The sequence below is a fragment of the Arachis hypogaea genome, chromosome 2 (assembly GCF_003086295.3).
Source record: "Arachis hypogaea cultivar Tifrunner chromosome 2, arahy.Tifrunner.gnm2.J5K5, whole genome shotgun sequence".
NCBI lineage: Eukaryota > Viridiplantae > Streptophyta > Magnoliopsida > Fabales > Fabaceae > Arachis > Arachis hypogaea.
The window spans coordinates 390,957-408,722 of record NC_092037.1 but is presented as its reverse complement, the minus strand read 5'-3'; the positions used below and the strand labels follow the sequence as shown (position 1 = coordinate 408,722).

Genomic DNA, 17,766 nt, shown 5'->3' with positions numbered 1-17,766 from the left:
TTTTTCTTCTTTTAAATATTAAGAAAAAAATTGGAAATGAACTAAAATTCACAATTATTATTTATATTGCGTATATATGCAATTATTTTAAGAGCAAGCACAAAGTAGTAATGATTTGTTATATAATATATACTTATGTATATTTTATTCACATTATTAAGAAGGCTCAACATCTTTTAATCATCTTTTAGAAATTTATATTTTTATACAATTTTTTGGGTACGTAATCTGAAGACATGTTAACTAAATTTATATGTATATTACTATTACTATTTTTCTTTTAACTATTGCAGTTAAAATTAAATACTATATATATCAAAGATACATTATTTTTGTTGATGCTATAAAATATTAAATAAAATGAAACGGAAACCAATTATAAACCTACAAGAACATTTACCTAGTAGTAAAAATCATGAAAATAAACCCAACAAGCAGCCCAATAAAAAGGCCTACGTATATGCCCAATAAACAACACATACTTCCGTGAATTCAACGTTGAAGGCACCACCCTAACCCCAATTCACCAGAATCAGAATCGTCGACCTCTTTGTTCATATCATAAGCTCCAGTGATTGTCGTAAGTACTCCGCCTTCTCTTCTCCGATTCACACGTTTGATTTTGTGCATCATTGAATTGAAACTCCGTGTGCTTCTATCCTGTTTCGTTGTTATTTATTGATTGATTCTGAAATTGACAGTTAGAGAGAGATATGGCTCCTGTCGGTAAACCGAAGAAAACGGTGAAAGAAACTTCTACTGTACACCGTCCGACTAGTAAGGCTTCTGTCGGAGCTAAAAGAGGTAGGGATGATGGGGATGGTAAACCGAAGAAAACGGTGAAAGAAACTTCTACTGTACACCGTCCGACTAGTAAGGCTTCTCTCGGAGCTAAAAGTGGTAGGGATGATGGGGATGGTAAACAGAAGAAAACGGTGAAAGAAACTTCTATTGTACACCTTCCGCCTGATGAGGAACTCACTACTGAACAAATTAATGAATATTATAGACAGTTCTTCGGCAGTCAGGTTCTTTTAAATTCACCACACGCTTTTTGTTTTGATAATCTCATAATTTAACTCTTTAGGGTTTTTTTTATCTTTATGTTGTTTACAGGGATTCATTGTTCCTGACTATGGAGGTAGATTGTGTGGCGGAGTTGGACCCTATTCGATGACTGATAAGTATAGGCAGAAACTTGTGAAGGATATGATTCAGAAAAGCTTGCGAATCTACAATCGCAAAAATGTTGTGTCTATGATGGTTTTTGCTTTATTGTGTTTTATTTATGTCTATAATCTCATTCACTAATGATTATTTTTATTGTTGTTATTACTATGTAGAAGGTGAATTTTGAGTTTGATAAGCTTGTCCGCGTTAATGCTGGTGCTGTTGCTGGCCTTATGTTTTACATTACTTTCAATGCACGCTCTGGTGATGATGCACCTCAAACCTTTTACAGCAAAGTATGGAAATCATTCAATGGTTATATCAAAGTCCAGTTCTGTGTGATTGGTAATGCGCAGGTACCATCATCATTTATCCATATTTTGGGTGTATCTTGGCATTTTAATTTGTTTATTCTAATTATGACTTTGTTGTTTGTGTGTGTGGATACATTTTTACTTTGATAGTATGGTTTTGCTTTGTGATTACTTTATCATAAGGTTTGCTTATATTGTGACTCATAATTATTTATGATTGTTAAGTTCCTTGCATGAGTCATCATAGCTACTGCCTGTCATAAATCATCAAAACTATTAATGATATTGTATCTATTTTTTTCTTGTCAAGATGAAGATATTTCATTTGATTTTAGCTTCATGTTCCTTGTATATATATTGATAATTGGCTTCAAGTATTTCATAGTTTTGATTGAGTATTGTATTTAAACATTTCTCCTTATATTTCATGTGGTTGCGGTAGTCTATTTTTTTCATTGATTATTTGCATTGGAGTTAATGTAGATTCTCTTTTAATGTATTTATTCAGGAAGTTGGTACATCTCAGGATGCTGGTACATCTCAGGAATCTGGTATAACTCAGGCCTAAGTTGTGGAATTTGTGTTTAGGTTCATGTTCTATTTGTGTGTTTATGGTTTCTTCACGAAGGAAAACTCTGATGTTATATAATTTCAATACTCATGAAATAGTGCAGTGTGTATTAGCACAATGATAGACATAGCTGCCATCTGATGAGCACTGTTTACAGATATTATGGAATTTGTTAGTGTTCTAGCTTCTATCGTTAACTTAGCTCCATTAATATAATTTTCGATTTGTGAGTGGTGGTTTTAGACTGGAAGTGCTTCAAAATTTTCTTTCAATTGACAATGTTCTGTGTTGTTTCAATAAAATAAATGACCCTAAAATTGAACATCGACATTGAACATCGAGAAGTTTTACTAGCCGCGAATTGTCAACTTTGAAAAATTTGAGCTTCTTCATAGTCTATAAATATTATATTTGATCATTCGGTCAATATATAAATGATTCTTATTTAAATTGTGAATTTTTAATTATTTGTTCTACTTCTGCTATTTGTAATTCAAGTTGGAGATGGAAAAAATTGGTAATCAATATGTCCTGTGATGCATTGTTAATTATTTTCATTGCAATTGAAGATGATTATTTTGTTTGGACAAGATTTTTTTTTATACAAAAGTCACCATTCTATTCTATAAATGAGAGTAATTTTATTATAATTTTATCGAATAGAGTTTATTTTCTCAAAAATTTTAAATGGTATAAAAATTAATTACTTATAAGAATGCATTATTTTGAATTAAAATAAAATATTTATAAAAATTATTTATTTATTATTTGTTAATTTTGTGAAGTATTTTAAATTTAAATCAGTAAATCTTTTCATCCTATCACAATTTACATTAAATTGTTGTACCGGTCCTATAATAGTTTAACATGAGACATGATATTATTAAACGTATTTATTATGTTTAATCAAATTTTTTGCTTAAGAGACTAAAACAACAACAAAAACTTATTTATAAATACACAATATTTCACCTACATTTTTTTTTACTAAGTATAATTTTTTTTATTGCATAAACTAATGTAATCTCTACTAAATTCGATTAGTTCACATATCATACATAAATCACAAAAATGATAAAACATGACGTATGTCTAGTGGTAACTAAATCATACAACAATTAGGTTGATTTGAAAAAAATGGAATTTAGTGGATAGAGTTAGTTACCACTAGAATAAATAATAAGGTTAGATTAGGGTATAATTTATGTTTTAGTATTTTGTGATTTGTGTATGATGTGTGAATGTGTGATCTAATAATTGAATTTTATAGAGATTTCATTAATTTATACTAAAATTTAGAGATTTTTAATAAATTTATAAGTTTTTTTTTTATTGTGTTAGAACTTGATGAGATGGGATAAACTAAAACAACTGTGATAGTTTTATTAAGTTTGTTTTTTAGATTTCTAGCCATTATTATGTTTTTAACTATTTTGTCTTCATGTGATATAAGAGTGGACCTAAATTAAAATACACATTGGGAGAAAAATTTACAAAATAATTCATTGAGTACATGCAAAATCACTCAGTCCATTATTATATTAAAATTTAGAAAGCTTAAGAGTTTTGACTATAAGTATATTAAAATTTAGAGAGCTTAAGAGTTTTGACTATAAGTATTTATTTCTTTTCTATAATATTTTTAGCCATACATACATAACTATAAATTTTAAATAATATATTATTTTATAATTTATATTGGTGTTTTGGTGACGTTACTTAGGAACATAGACCAGACTTATATAATGGTACATGACTATAGGTTAGGAGACTTAAAAATTACTTAGTTGAATGAAAATACTGACAGAGATCAAAATAAGAGGAATTGCATTAATCCCAAGGATTATTATGGTTCCAAATAATGATAACATTCCAATCAAGTTTTAGAGAAAATAATTTCCATTGATAGTGTCCTTTGGTATGATAATCAACAAGATTCAAGGATATATGCTGAAAATCGTGGATCTATACTTATCGAGATTGATTTTTATACACGGACAGTTATATGTGACACTTTTAAAAGTTAAGAGCAAGCAAAAAATAAAGGTTTTAATTCAGAATTATGAGGGATCTCTGAGAATTGTACGATTAATATTAAGTATAGAGAAGTTTTTGATAAATAGAAATGATCAGGTACAGTTTAATCAATTAGCATTTTTAGACAATATTTCTCCTGATTCGATTCGAAAATACGCCCCATCAACAAAAAAAATACTGTTTGATTAAAGTTTTTGACATAAAAATAATATTTTGTGTCACAAATATTTTTTAAAAAATAAAATAAAAAAATAAATAGGTCAATCCGTTAAACCCATTGAACTGGCTATAAACAATTCAAACTGAAAATTTATGGCCATAATTAAAGCAAGCTTAAACAGTCGAATCTAAATAAGTCAAGTTAGCCCGTTTAACGACCCTACAAATAATCAATTAGTTTGTGAATGAAAACAGTTTTTCTTTTAAAACAATTGGTTATTTTATGGAGAGACAAAAGTTTGGTTTTCTTCTAGTGAATTAATCAATTAATTTTATTACTTATCCATTCAACAAATTAACTCTATCCATTCATTTCTAACTTAAAATAATCAATTTTTTATGTATATAATTGATTTAGTAAGATTCTAATTGATTTAATCGAATTTAAAAGATGCTACGATTATATTATATCATTAGATTTTCTATATTTATATCTAAAATTTTAATATTTTTTTTACAATATATCTTGGTTCGACTTTATTCACATTTTTATCGCTCATCTAAATTATTTCAAACTTAGTAATCTCTAAGTGCCACCTAAAAAAAAACAACTCTCGTGACAAACATTTAAACAAAAATAGAAATAACTCTTAAGTGAATATTTTTTTATCTTCTATATCTCCCAATCAGAATTTAATCTAGACAACATAAAAATTGAAACACACTAAATATCAAAGAAGAAAACTATATCAGCAAAGGTTGTGAATTGAATCTAGTTCAGTTCAAATTGATTGCCTTTTTCTTTGAACAAATCATCATATATAGAGCTTGTTGATAATTTCCTTTAATGTATAAATCATTTCCCTAATTGTTGTAGTAGTCGTTCGTTGCACTCACTAAGGAGATAGCCATTAACTTTAATTGAAAATAACTTTCTTTTTTGACTTGATTACAATGTGTAGCAATTTTTCTATCATAAAGCAATCTGGTAATTGTTATGCACATAATAAGAAACATTAATTATATTTATCATCACAAGAATTAATATTTAAATCTTGACTCAACAAAATATACAACAAACATATTAAACAAATAAAAAATATTTACTTTTTATAAAATGTATTTTAATTAATTATCTTAATATATATTCTAAAGATATGTATGAGTTAAATCTTAATAATAATAATAAATCTAAAAAAAAAAATTATATTGAATATGTTAGACTTATTTAGTACTAAGTGGCAAGAAGTAACGAAATTTGATGTAATAAGAATTTGGGAAACAATGCTGCGGGATGAAAATATGTTAAATCGGAGGGTGCCTCAAGTGGTTTAGTGTTAATTTGGGATGAAATAATATTTAGGAGAGTTTTGGTTATGTGTTGAAAGGGTCTTATTAAAAATAATTTTTTAATAATGATTTTTTTGGTGTATGTGGCTTATACAAGAGAAGAGAAATTTGCTGTGTGGGACAAATTGAGTTATATTGCAGGATTATATCAGTCTCTACGGGAGACTTCAACGAGATTGTGCAGGTGAAGGGGAGAAAAGATATTGTCAGATTAACAGAGTTTTAGTAAGAATTTGATACAACAAGATATACAACTGGAGGATAGGGGTGCACATGTATCGGGTGAAGCCGGATTTGATGTGATCCAGATCCGACCCGGAATATACACCGGGTCTATTTATTGGACCCGAACCCGACCCTAGACCCGATGAAACCAATATACTTTCGGGTCACAATTATACCAGGTGAAAACCGGGTCGTTAACATTACATTAAGTTGATACATTCTTATAAACTAGCATGTAAAAATATCCAAATTTTCAAGACTCCAACCATTATTTGACATGGTAAAATTCACTTAGAAAAATATAACAAGAACCAACCCTTCTTCAAAATTAAAGCATAACCACAATCAATACTAATATTGTCTAATAACACCAAATATTTAAATTAATACAAATAACACAATATTATACATTAGTCTAAAGTCTTATGCATTCTAAACATAAAACATTAACTTATAGTCTTATAATGACTAATAACACAAAATATTAAGATTTATAATACTTAAATTTCACATAAGAATAGCCATGATCTATTACTAATAATACAAAATATTAATTGTGTATGATGACCGGGCCACTGGGCCTACTTTGGGTGACCTGAACTATGACCCGGACCCGACCCGAAATAATAATCGGGTCTATTTTTGAGACCCTTATCCGACCCTAAACCCAATGAAATCACACCAAATTAGCTTCTAAAATGTTCGGGTCCGGGTCGGGTCTTCGAGTCGAGTCGGGCTATGTGCACTCCTATTGGAGGACTTATACTTAGCGATCTTACAATAGATTTGACAGAGTTTTAGTAAGAGTGAAGTGATTGAAAATGTTTTTATGAGTATAAAATTAGGAATACACTATAAAAAGGAAGAGCACAAAAAATAATTAATGAGTCTTTTTGTAATTTTTTTTTATTTTTTTTTTTGTTTATTATTACTCTTGCTTCACTTATTGTATTGAACTCTATTATTTAAAAAAATAATAATAATTAATAAGCTCATTAAAAATATTCGGAAGTATTTTTTTTATTCCTCCTTTTTTATTTCATTTTTCTTTGCCGAATTGTTGTATGAAATCTGAAGGGATTAGCTGGCGATTAATTATTTAATCATGTCTAGTTTGTATATTTATTGTTTGGACTGCTCAAGGACCAGTATATCCTTGGCTTTTGATCAAATAAATAAAATTCATATATCTTAATTAGTGGGTAGTGACGACGGGAATCTCATCTTGCTTGAGCAACTAATCAACTTATTAGGAATGTAGGAATAAAATTGGATTTGTCTTAACTTAGACTTAATTTTAAATATACATTAGTTTTATTTTTTAGACTCTAATTTAATTCTTAAATTTAATAAAATTTAAATATTTTTAGATCACAATTATACCAAATTTAAATTGGATGAAAATTGAACTTTTAAAATTTTAATAATAATTTATAAAAATAATTATTTATAAAGAAATTTATTTATGATGTTCTTATTTGTAAAAAAAAAAAATGTTATCAAAAAGTTGATATCCATATTTGAATTTGAATTTGTCCATAAATTCTTATTTGATGTTTTTTATCTATTTTTTAATTCAACTATTGTGATTTAAAATAAAACAATAAATTTATAATTAATATAACATAATATTAAAATTAATTTAAAACATATATATTTTTAGTTTTTTTTTAGGGTCAGATTCATTTTAACCTGGACCCGACCCTAAATAATGACTAAGCCTATTTTTAAGACTTTTATTCAACCGAAAATTCGATAAAATTATACTAAATTAATCTCTAAAATATTCAGATTCAAACTGAATCATTAGACCAGACTGAATAATGTACACCCTACAGGCTACAACTCATATTATTATTTTAATTTTGTTGTGATGTTTAGTTGGGAGGATAGGGGTAATTGGCTTTGGTTTTTGCGTCAACATGTTTTGGAAAAGCATAAATTTGTGGCCTGGCTATGTCTTCGGGAGGCTCTTTCTACTACTGCATTTCGTTTTAGGAAGGGCATTTCGCACACGGATAGCTGTCCACGATATTTCTCAGATCAGGAATCGATTTTACCTTGTATTTGGGATTGTCCAAAAGCCCAACTAGTTTGGCAAGCTTTAGAGATCTCCGGTCAACCAGTGGATTTGATGAGTTGATTCTTACATAATAGCAAATAGCGCCCCTTTAGATTCTTTTCTGGTCTCTGGTGGATTTGGCGTTCGAGGAATAACGAGATCTTTCATCCTCATGAGCATTGGACCACAGACAAGGTGATTGGTATGGCTTTGTCCTTGGAAAAGGAGCTCCGAAATATTTTTGAGTTGCAACAACTGTCTATTCCCTCAACCATTAGTGGCTCTTGGATTCCCCCTCATTGGGTACCTTTAAGATTAATTGTGATGTTAGCTATCCTGACAGTGGTGCTCGAGTTGGTTTTGCTTGTGTTAGCAGAGATTGGAAGGAAAGGTGGCAACGAGGTTGTCTGGGAACAATTGAGAGTCGTAGCATTTTGCAAGGAGGGTTGTTTGCTATTTGGAGAGGCATTTTTTTAGCATGGGACTAGGGATAAAGAGACATTATATATGAGACAGATTGTGTGGAGGCTTTTACTATTGTGAATAATTTACAAAATTGCTCTGGGTTTATTGATCATTTAGTGTTAAAAATCCGAGATATCATGTCTTGGAAATGGCGTGCTGATCTTCGGTTGACCTTGAGAGATGCAAATACAGTAGTAGACATCATGGCAAAGATCGTAATGAGGACCCTTTCTCCCCAAAGGAGTTTGAAAATAATATTCAGCGGGACTGTCTTTATTAAGCAGTTTCTTTTTTTGTTCTCTTTTAATTTTTGTTTATTTTCTTTTAAGTCACCCAAAAAAATTTTAATTTTGTTGCATAACAGTCAACTTCAAAAGATATATAATAATGAAAATTGGAATTAAAAAATTGTTTAAGAATATAATTTATTTTCATTGTGTTTATCTTTAAAATATATCAGCCGTTTTGGGTTTTTTATTTAAATAAAAAATTATTATTTTATTTTTTATTCAAAAATACGAAATATTTCATGATCTTGTACATTATTAATTCAGTAAAATACATACAAATATTTAATTAGTGAAATATGAATAACTTATTACATTGACATTTCATTTTCATGATTGTAAATTAATAAATTTAAAATATAAATATCTAAAATTAATAAAAATATAAATCTAATTTTTATATTTTAGTTTAAAATTAAAGAATGTTATAATTTTACAAACTTACAAAATTAAAATAGAATAATTAATAAACAGATAAATACTTTTTTGCGGCGCCTCTGAAAATGATAATTAACAAATTTGGGGAGGAAAATGTGAAATGAGCAAACTGAGAGGACCAAATGTAAATTAAGTAATTAACTGAAAAATAAAAGGCTTCTAATAATATAGTTGCGGATTTCTGTGGGATTAGGGTTTAACTCGAACTGATTCAGCGCACACTGTAATCAAATACCTAACCCTAGAGGCTCGAAAATTTTCCCCAAATCTTCTGTATTTGTGAGTTCATCAATCAGCAATTGAAAATGTCGAAGAAGAACAACCTCGCTAAGAGAAAGAAGCAGTACGAATTCGATCTCCAAAGTACTGTCTGCCACTCTCTCCTCTGCAAAAATTTCCCAATTCTTTTTTGCCAATTTTGAAAGTTCAAGCTTTCGTGTTCTAATTGTTCTGTTGTTGCGGTAAATTCACTTTCAGGAGAGAAGCAGGAGAAGCTGAAGAAAGAACAGAAGCTCAACGCAAAGAAAAACAAGATGAAAGTAAGTTTCCCCTTTCAATTTCTCAATTCCTTTTTTATTTTCTATTTTTTGTGTAAGAAAGTTAGGAATGTATGTTTTGAGCTTACTGTACCTTTATAGATTCCAACTTTGATAATTTGATGTAAAAGGTTCTTTCTCTTTTTGGTGAGTGTGGAAAAGTGATTATCCTACTTACCACTATGATATGAAGTTTTGTTAAGTGAGGATACTGCATCAAATTTGCTTTCTCTGTGTGATTCCACTGTTGCATTAGCAAAGGTGTTTGACTCAACTACCATTATCTCATAACTAATGCAAACACAAACATCTAATTGGCTTATAAAACTCTCTTACATTGTCATTGCATAGCAATTAAACTCGTGTGTAGCTGTTTATTGTGGGGTGTGTGTTAACTCTCTGTTGGGAAATATTTACAGGTTGATGGTGGCAAGAAGAAGGGTGGAAGTGGATTTCAAGTGGGGAAGAGAAAGCTGAAGACCAAGTTGACAGCAGTAGCTAAAGCTAAAGCTGCACAGGCAATGGAGCTTGATAAATGAGGTTTGACTTCATTTTTGTGATTTTAGGTGATGTATTTAACCTTGATGGATCACAGAGTTGTTGACGTTCGATAATCCTTTCTTTTTTTCTGCTTTCCACATAAGGTTGTGACTTGCAAGCTCTGTATATTAGGCAGACTGATTTCATTGTAATAGTTGTCTCTCTTCTACAATTTTGTCTCTAATCACCATCTATGAACTTTATAATACAATCTAAGAATTTCCATTTACATATTAATATTCATTGATAACAAATTATGCTCGTATATTCAACTTTGTTGTGGTAGTTGTCTCTCCTCTGTAACTTTGCCTCTAATCATCTATGAACTTTATACAATTTACAGATCTATCTTTTCATCTTATTATTGATAAAAGACAATTTACACTCGTGTCGTCACACGCTGCCTATATAGTGTTTGTTGGATAAATTAGTTGTTGATAGGAAGAAAGCTTAGCTTTTTGTTTACTTGATGCGGTATATACTTAGTACTAGCACCGAGTGAAGTTCATTATTATAGGATCTTGTGAGGTGTAATTGATTTATTAATGTCCTTCTATGCCATCTAAGTCTGCATATGTGCATCTTGAGCATCAAATATTTGCATATTGTCCTTGATTCCGATGTCTTAAGAATGGTAATGAGTTTGTTGATGTAAGTGCTGTCAAAAATGATTGGTCGTGAGTAATGCTGAATCTGAGAAAGATTTTGGGAGACTAATGCTTGTGAGTACTTAAGAATGATAGAAAACCGAAAATTGCAGTGTTTTTTCACATCCTGTTTTTGTGTAGAGTAAAGTATTGTTTTTGTCCCCAACGTTTGGGGTAAATATCAAAATTGTCCCTAACGTTTCAATCGTCCTATTTACGTCCCTAACGTTTTAAAATTGACTCAATATTGTCCTGCCGTTAGGGGTCCATTAATAAAATTAACGGCTGGACAAAATTGAGACGATTTTGAAACGTTAGGGACGTAAATAGGACTAAAATGTTAGGGACAAAAACGATACATAGAAATAAATTTCAATTTTATTCTTCAATAATATCAATTTTTTATTATACATAGTATTCAATTATTTTTAATCATTTACACTTAATCACCTTATTTTCATTCTAAATAAATTATTTTTTTTATAATTTTACGCTTAAAGTAATATATTTTTTTATAAATAAATAAATTTTATACTTTCATTCTAAATAAATAATGTAATTTTACTTTAATTACTTAATCACATTACTTATATTTTTTTATAGTTTTACACTTTCATTCTAATCACATTACATTATTTATTTAGAATAAAAGTGTAAAGTTTATTTATTTATAAAAAATACATTACTTTAAGTGTAAAATTAAAAAAATAAATTTATTTAAAATGAAAATAAGGTGATTAAGTGTAAATATGATTAAAAATAATTGAATACTATGTACAGTAACAAATTGATATTATTGAAGAATAAAATTAAAATTTATTTCTATGTATCGTTTTTGTCCCCAACGTTTTAGTCCTATTTACGTCTCTAACGTTTCAAAATCGTCTCAATTTTGTCCCGCCGTTAATTTTATTAACGGATCCCTAACCAGGACAACATTGAGTCAATTTTAAAACGTTAGGGACTTAAATAGGACGATTGAAACGTTAGGGACAATTTTGAGATTTACTCCAAACGTTTGGGACAAAAACAATACTTTACTCTTTTGTGTAAAAGTATTTCTTCACATCCTTTGTTTTTAATTGTGATTGGAAGAAATAAGCCCAAAATTGTATAGTATAGGTGGCCCAACCAGCAAAGCTTTCACCAAATTAAAAAAAAAACGGGGTAAGGTAACATAATAGAAATTAGAAAGAATTCAATACCAAAACAAAAAGAACTTAGAAAGAATGTTTCTGAAATCTGAAACACCCCCCCCCCCCCCACCCCGGCCCACAAAAAAAAAAAAGAAATTAGAAAGGATTTTACTTTTTACCTGCTGATCTCAAAAAACGAAAAGGAAAAAAGAGTATTACCCTTTCTTGTGGAAATTTTTCTTTTGGTACCTTGCTTTATAAAGATTCATTTGACTTTAGTAGATGGGAAATTATATTTATATTCGAAATAGTATTCGAGATTACTTTAAATCCCTCTAGTACGAAAATAGTGTGGGACCATAATTTATCTATGAACCCTTTTTTTAACATTTGGTCACTCTTTTAGTTAACATGAAAAGGAGATTATAGTAATTGTCATTTAATGTCTAAAATAAAATATAGTGGTACATTTAGTTTGAAAATTGTTTCTTCAACCTAATCTTTATATTAAAAGCTTCAAGAGTTCTATAACTAGTGGCAAAAAAGATGATTTTTAAGAATTTAAAATTGGAACTATTTTAAGTTTAGTTATGTATCTAATGGCTAATGCTATTGAAATTTTAATTTTTAACATGTCAATAATACTCTTTTTTGGATCCTTTAAAGAATATTCTTGTAACGTTTGTCAGCAAAAGTCCAAATTCGTTTTGGTAGTTAACATCTTAAATTTAAAATGGACAAAGAAATAAATAAGTGTCCTAAGAAAACCTGAAAACAAAACATAGAGCTTAAATATAAAATCACTGAGTTTTTTTAAAAAAAGAAAAAGGAAAAGTAGTATCATAATGTTAATCCAATGATTGCATACGTTAATAGTAGGGCCCAACCTTTCGTTGAACAAAACCTCGGCCACAACCTCAATGATGCATGCATTCGTACCAAGTTTTGTTTTTGGAATTTCGGTGTGTCGTGTGTGCATGCATTTCTATTGTACTGCTAAATGCTAGCTAATAGGGTTGTCATGTCTAGATTGGACTTTTTTTTTTATTATTATTTTATCGTGACTTGAAACTATTGCATCCGAGTTTATTATTATTATTATTATTATTACGAATTTAACTCATTTGTCCATTTCAGTGTCAGTCTTTCGGACTTTCAGGTCCTAAAAACTATAAAAAATAGTTTGGTTTACAGTTTTGTGAACTGCATATAATCATATATCATAGTAATCTACCTATTTTACTAGTACTTCACAAAACATTCATTACTTTCTTGTAATCAAATATGAGTAATGTGTTGATTGTTTTATTCATTTTTCAACGAGTTAAATTTAAAATAATTTTGTTAATAAGATAAGATCTTAAAAGATTTCTTAATATATTAATATAATGTTTAAAAATTTAGTTGTCTCAATTTTTAATTTGGTTTTTTGAAAGATATAATCTTTGGATCATGATTTTGAGTGGTGTGTTTGGTCATGTTCTCCATCTGCTCAAAACATTTTCCTTCTTCATCTATGTATACCACAATTTCCTTCATTCCCTTCTATCACCCGACACATTATGCCCGTAATAATTATTTAAAAAAAAAAAAACTTATCTCTCTTATCTCCTTGTCACTATTTATATTCCTCAAGCCACCAATAATTTTGTATCTCATTATAGCCAAATTGTAGTTCCTCGCATAGAAAACATCTAGACTCTAGAGTGTCTACATTAAGATTGATCACTGACATAGTAGAAAAGGAGTCAATAATCTTTTCTAATTTTAATTTTTTACATGTAAATTTTAGTTTAATCTCTTTAAAATGTTATTTTAATTTTATTTTATTATATAAATATTTTTTATTTTTCTCTAATATTTCATCTAATTCTCTCCCTGCATGATGTTTATAACTATAAAAACAATGTCACATCTATTTTGATTAGATGTTAAAAACAACGCGACACGATATTAGTTGGCTCACCACTCTGTTTAGCCATTTTTCCACCTAAGCAATCAAATTAAATTACGGAAATATTTAATAACAAAAAAATTAACTAAAATTAAAATTAATAAATATTAAATAAAATAAATTTTGATTTTTTTTTCTCTGATATTACCGGTAAATTATTATATATATATTGGACATAGTGGTATTAGCATATATGTTGACATCAATCAGTCAAATGCAACATTAATATATATTAAATTTTGTAGGAATAGAGGAATCTAATTCATTATTTATTCATGATTCCCCTGTGGGCCAAATCAAGGAATTTTGTTTTTAATTACGACTTCTGTACTTTAGACATTACTCGATAATACATGGCACTAATCGTCAATATATATATATATTACATGTCAAGGCAACTACATTTTTTTCTCTCTCTTTTCTGGAGTTTAGTAGGGTTAATAATATTATTTTGAGCTGACATACTAATATTGATTTATTTTTATATCGATGCGCGCGAAGAACATATTATATGGGGTAAAAAACTTAATTAAGCCACAACAAGAATGGTGTAACCCAATTACGCCAAACTGAAAATCGTTTCAGCAATAAGCCAAAGTGGATTTTTATGTAATTCGAACCAGCATGGTTCGAATTAGGTATTAGAGTAAATCGAACCAGGGTGGTTCGATTTAGGAGTGCAGATTTCAATGTAATTCGAACCAAGGTGGTTCGAACTTCAACTTCCACGTAATTCGAACTAGCCTAGTTCGAACTACGGCCAATTGTGCGTTGCATATAATTCGAACCAAGTTGGTTCGAATTGCCTTGGAGAGATCCTTGATAAATCGAACCAAGGTGGTTCGAATTACTATTGATTCGGCTATATAAGGAGTTCGAATCACCCACATTCGAACTCTTATTCCTCCCCCCTACCCCACAAAATCTCAGAGAAAACGACCGAGATTCTCTCCTAATAATAGCTGAACGGAATACTCTGGTCATGGGGGACGATCCGGCACGGTTATATCGCTTGGACGGAGTTGCTCATATAGCCGGGGTCATCAACGAGGAGGTTAGTATGGAAATAATTTTTATTCTAGCGGTATTTGTGGCTTAGAGGTTTTGCATGTGGGTTAGATGGTGGTTTATGTTAGTGGTTTCTGTTAGTTGTTTCTGTTAGTGGTTTATGTAGGTGGTTTATGTTTATGTTAGTGGTTTATGTTAGTGGTTTATGTAGGTGGTTTATGTTTATGTTAGTGGTTTATGTTAGTGGTTTTTGTTAGTGGTTTAAGTTAGCGGTTTATGCTAGTGGTTTTTGTTGGTGGTTTATGTAGATGGTTTATGTTAGTGGTTTTTGTTAGTGGTTTAAGTTAGCGGTTTATGCTAGTGGTTTTTGTTGGTGGTTTATGTAGATGGTTTATGTTAGTGGTTTTTGTTAGTGGTTTAAGTTAGCGGTTTTTGCAAGTGGTTTATGCAAACGGTTTATGTTAGTGGTTTTTGTTAGTGGTTTAAGTTAGTGGTTTAAGTTAGCGGTTTTTGCGAGTGGTTTATGCAAACGGTTTATGTTAGTGGTTTATGGTAGGTGATTTCCGTTAGTGGTTTTATGTTGGTGATTTGTTTTCCAGTTGCTTATCTTTCATGTAATGTTATGCGGTATTATTTAGCAGAACGGTATGTTGATGATTTATTGTGCTGGTTATGGTTGCGGTTGGATTTTTAGCCGGTTCTAACTGAGCGTTTAATTTTGTGAGCAGCCCCAGCGATGCATTAGGAGCATGCGGCGGCAGCAGGGCATGCGACTTGATGACAGATACGTTCCGTACTTGCAGATGGCAGGTCTATACCATCTTGCAAGGCTGAACGACCGATGGTTCCGGCTAGACGAGGCCCTTGTCAGTGCTTTCGTAGAGCGATGGCGTCCAGAGACGCACACGTTCCATATGCCGTTCGGAGAGTGCACCATCACACTCCAGGACGTGGCATACCAGCTGGGTTTGCCAGTGGACGGCCGTTACGTGAGCGGGTGCTTGTCCGAGTTCCATATATACATCGAGGGTGGCCGTCCAGCCTGGGACTGGTTCCAGGAGTTGCTCGGAGTTATACCTCCTCCCAGCCAGGTTCAGAAGTACGCAGTGAACTGCAGCTGGTTTCAGGAGACCTTTGGGGAGTGCCCTGAGGATGCAGATGATGAGACTGTGCGGCGTTATGCCCGTGCGTACATCATGATGTTGTTGGGCACGCAGCTGTTTACGGACAAGTCAGGAAACCGGATTCATATCAGATGGCTTCCGTACGTTGCTAGGCTGGAGGAGCTGGGTACCTACAGCTGGGGTTCTGCCGCACTGGCTTGGTTGTACCGGTGCATGTGCCGAGTAGCGAACAGACATGTTGTCAAGTTAGCGGGCCCGCTTCAGCTACTCCAGTCTTGGATCTTTTGGCGCTTTCCTCGGTTTAGGCCTGGAGGATATGACGAGTCGAGCTGGCCATTGGCATCCAGGTACTATAGTAGGCCTTCTCTATTTCAAATATGTCCTACATAACTGCGTAGTCATTAATATTTTTGTTGATGTAACAAATGTGTATGGTGCAGATGGTCAGGTTACAACCCTTCCGGGAGCGAGAAGGGTCCTAGAGTGCAGATGTGGAGGCTCAGGATAGACCGGTTACAGGATGGGGAGGTGAGTATGCTACTTAACAAGTGTCCTTTTAGAATCTAGCATTTCTAGTTCTGTGCTAAAGTTGCCCTGACAAGGGTTACTTCCTTTTGCAGTTTCTATGGATGTCGTATACTACTCCGGACGTACTTCAGGTTGTGCATCCAGAGGTTTTGGAGCCTCGGCATATGGCGTTGTGGTGCTCTGTGACGGCGCTGATCTACTTTGCTGTGATAGAGTGGCATCAGATAGATCGTGTTCTTCCGCAGTTTGGTGGGGTTCAGCCCATTCCGCATCCCGCCCTGAACATTGACTTTTTGATGTCCAAGGATGGTAGAGGCGGCGATCGATGGTTCCCGGCTACTCTACAGAGGTGGCATCTCCTTTGGGACTCTCGTCATGACTCTGTGCTGAGGTTCGACGTTGTAGGCGACCCCGGACCTTCGCATGCGTTCCTTGACTGGTGGCGTCAGCATGGGAGGAGGTTCTTGTCTCCGGAGTCGCAGTTGGGGGATCCTAGAGCAGTTCCTATTCCATTAGAGGCCTCACAGCGGGGTCCGGGGCGAGTTCCAGACATGGATCGTCCTGAGGACGTGCCGGACAGGCGTAGGGTTGAGAGGAGGATGGGTGTGGGAACACGGAGGAGCCAGCGTGAGTGGAGGTGGCCTGACCATGCTTTGCACGATGATTACGACGCCGGTCCCGCTAGAGGCGGAGGACGAGGCCAGCGAGGTAGGGCGAGGGGTCGTGCTGACCATGGGGACGACACCGACGATCAGCATCGGCACCTTGGTGGGGGTGGTTCAGGGGCTGCTGCATCTGCTGGTACTACCGCACACGATCATGGTCATGCAGGTGAGTGGTATGGTACAGGGATGGGTGCCGGGCCTGACACAGGTGACGCTGTACTTGGATCAGGCCCTCTTGGAGATTACTTCGTTGGTGTGCCAGCCGATGACCAGCCTGAGCAGGGGGGGACACCTTGGCGCATCTCCGGATCACAGTGGTCAGACTTCATTGGGTCAGACACGCTTGTTGGGGACTTTGGGAGTCCACGCTTCCTTGACGAGATCAGTGCCATCATGCAGGGGGACGCCACTCCGCGCAGTGGTGGTCAGACCTCAGGCACACAGGCCCCGTTAGATGTTGATCTGAATGAGCCTCCATCCTCATCCGCTGGTCACCAGTTCTGTCTCGGAGGTACTCCTCCATCCGCCTTCACCGCTGCATCAGAGTCTG

General features: G+C 32.8%; 2 protein-coding genes across 4 annotated transcripts; both read left to right on the top strand.

Moving 5' to 3' along the window:
* Nucleotides 1-429: 429 nt before the first annotated feature.
* Nucleotides 430-2,297, top strand: LOC112730242 (uncharacterized). 3 transcript variants are annotated; one of them, XM_072212266.1, is made up of 5 exons: nucleotides 430-580; nucleotides 702-1,028; nucleotides 1,117-1,248; nucleotides 1,344-1,526; nucleotides 1,993-2,297. In XM_072212266.1, exons 2-5 carry the CDS (start codon nucleotides 714-716, stop codon nucleotides 2,050-2,052), a joined length of 690 nt encoding a protein of 229 aa, XP_072068367.1. In that variant the 5' UTR covers nucleotides 430-580; nucleotides 702-713; the 3' UTR covers nucleotides 2,053-2,297. The 3 variants fall into 3 exon arrangements, with proteins under 3 accessions (XP_072068367.1, XP_072068369.1, XP_072068373.1); XM_072212268.1 differs by having other exon boundaries at nucleotides 441-580; nucleotides 706-1,028; XM_072212272.1 differs by having other exon boundaries at nucleotides 442-580; nucleotides 1,347-1,526.
* Nucleotides 2,298-9,243: 6,946 nt separating this feature from the next.
* Nucleotides 9,244-10,419, top strand: LOC112730221 (uncharacterized). Its single transcript, XM_025780320.2, has 3 exons — nucleotides 9,244-9,441; nucleotides 9,556-9,617; nucleotides 10,034-10,419. Exons 1-3 carry the CDS (start codon nucleotides 9,384-9,386, stop codon nucleotides 10,151-10,153), a joined length of 240 nt encoding a protein of 79 aa, XP_025636105.1. The 5' UTR covers nucleotides 9,244-9,383; the 3' UTR covers nucleotides 10,154-10,419.
* The last annotated feature ends 7,347 nt before the right edge of the window (nucleotides 10,420-17,766 follow it).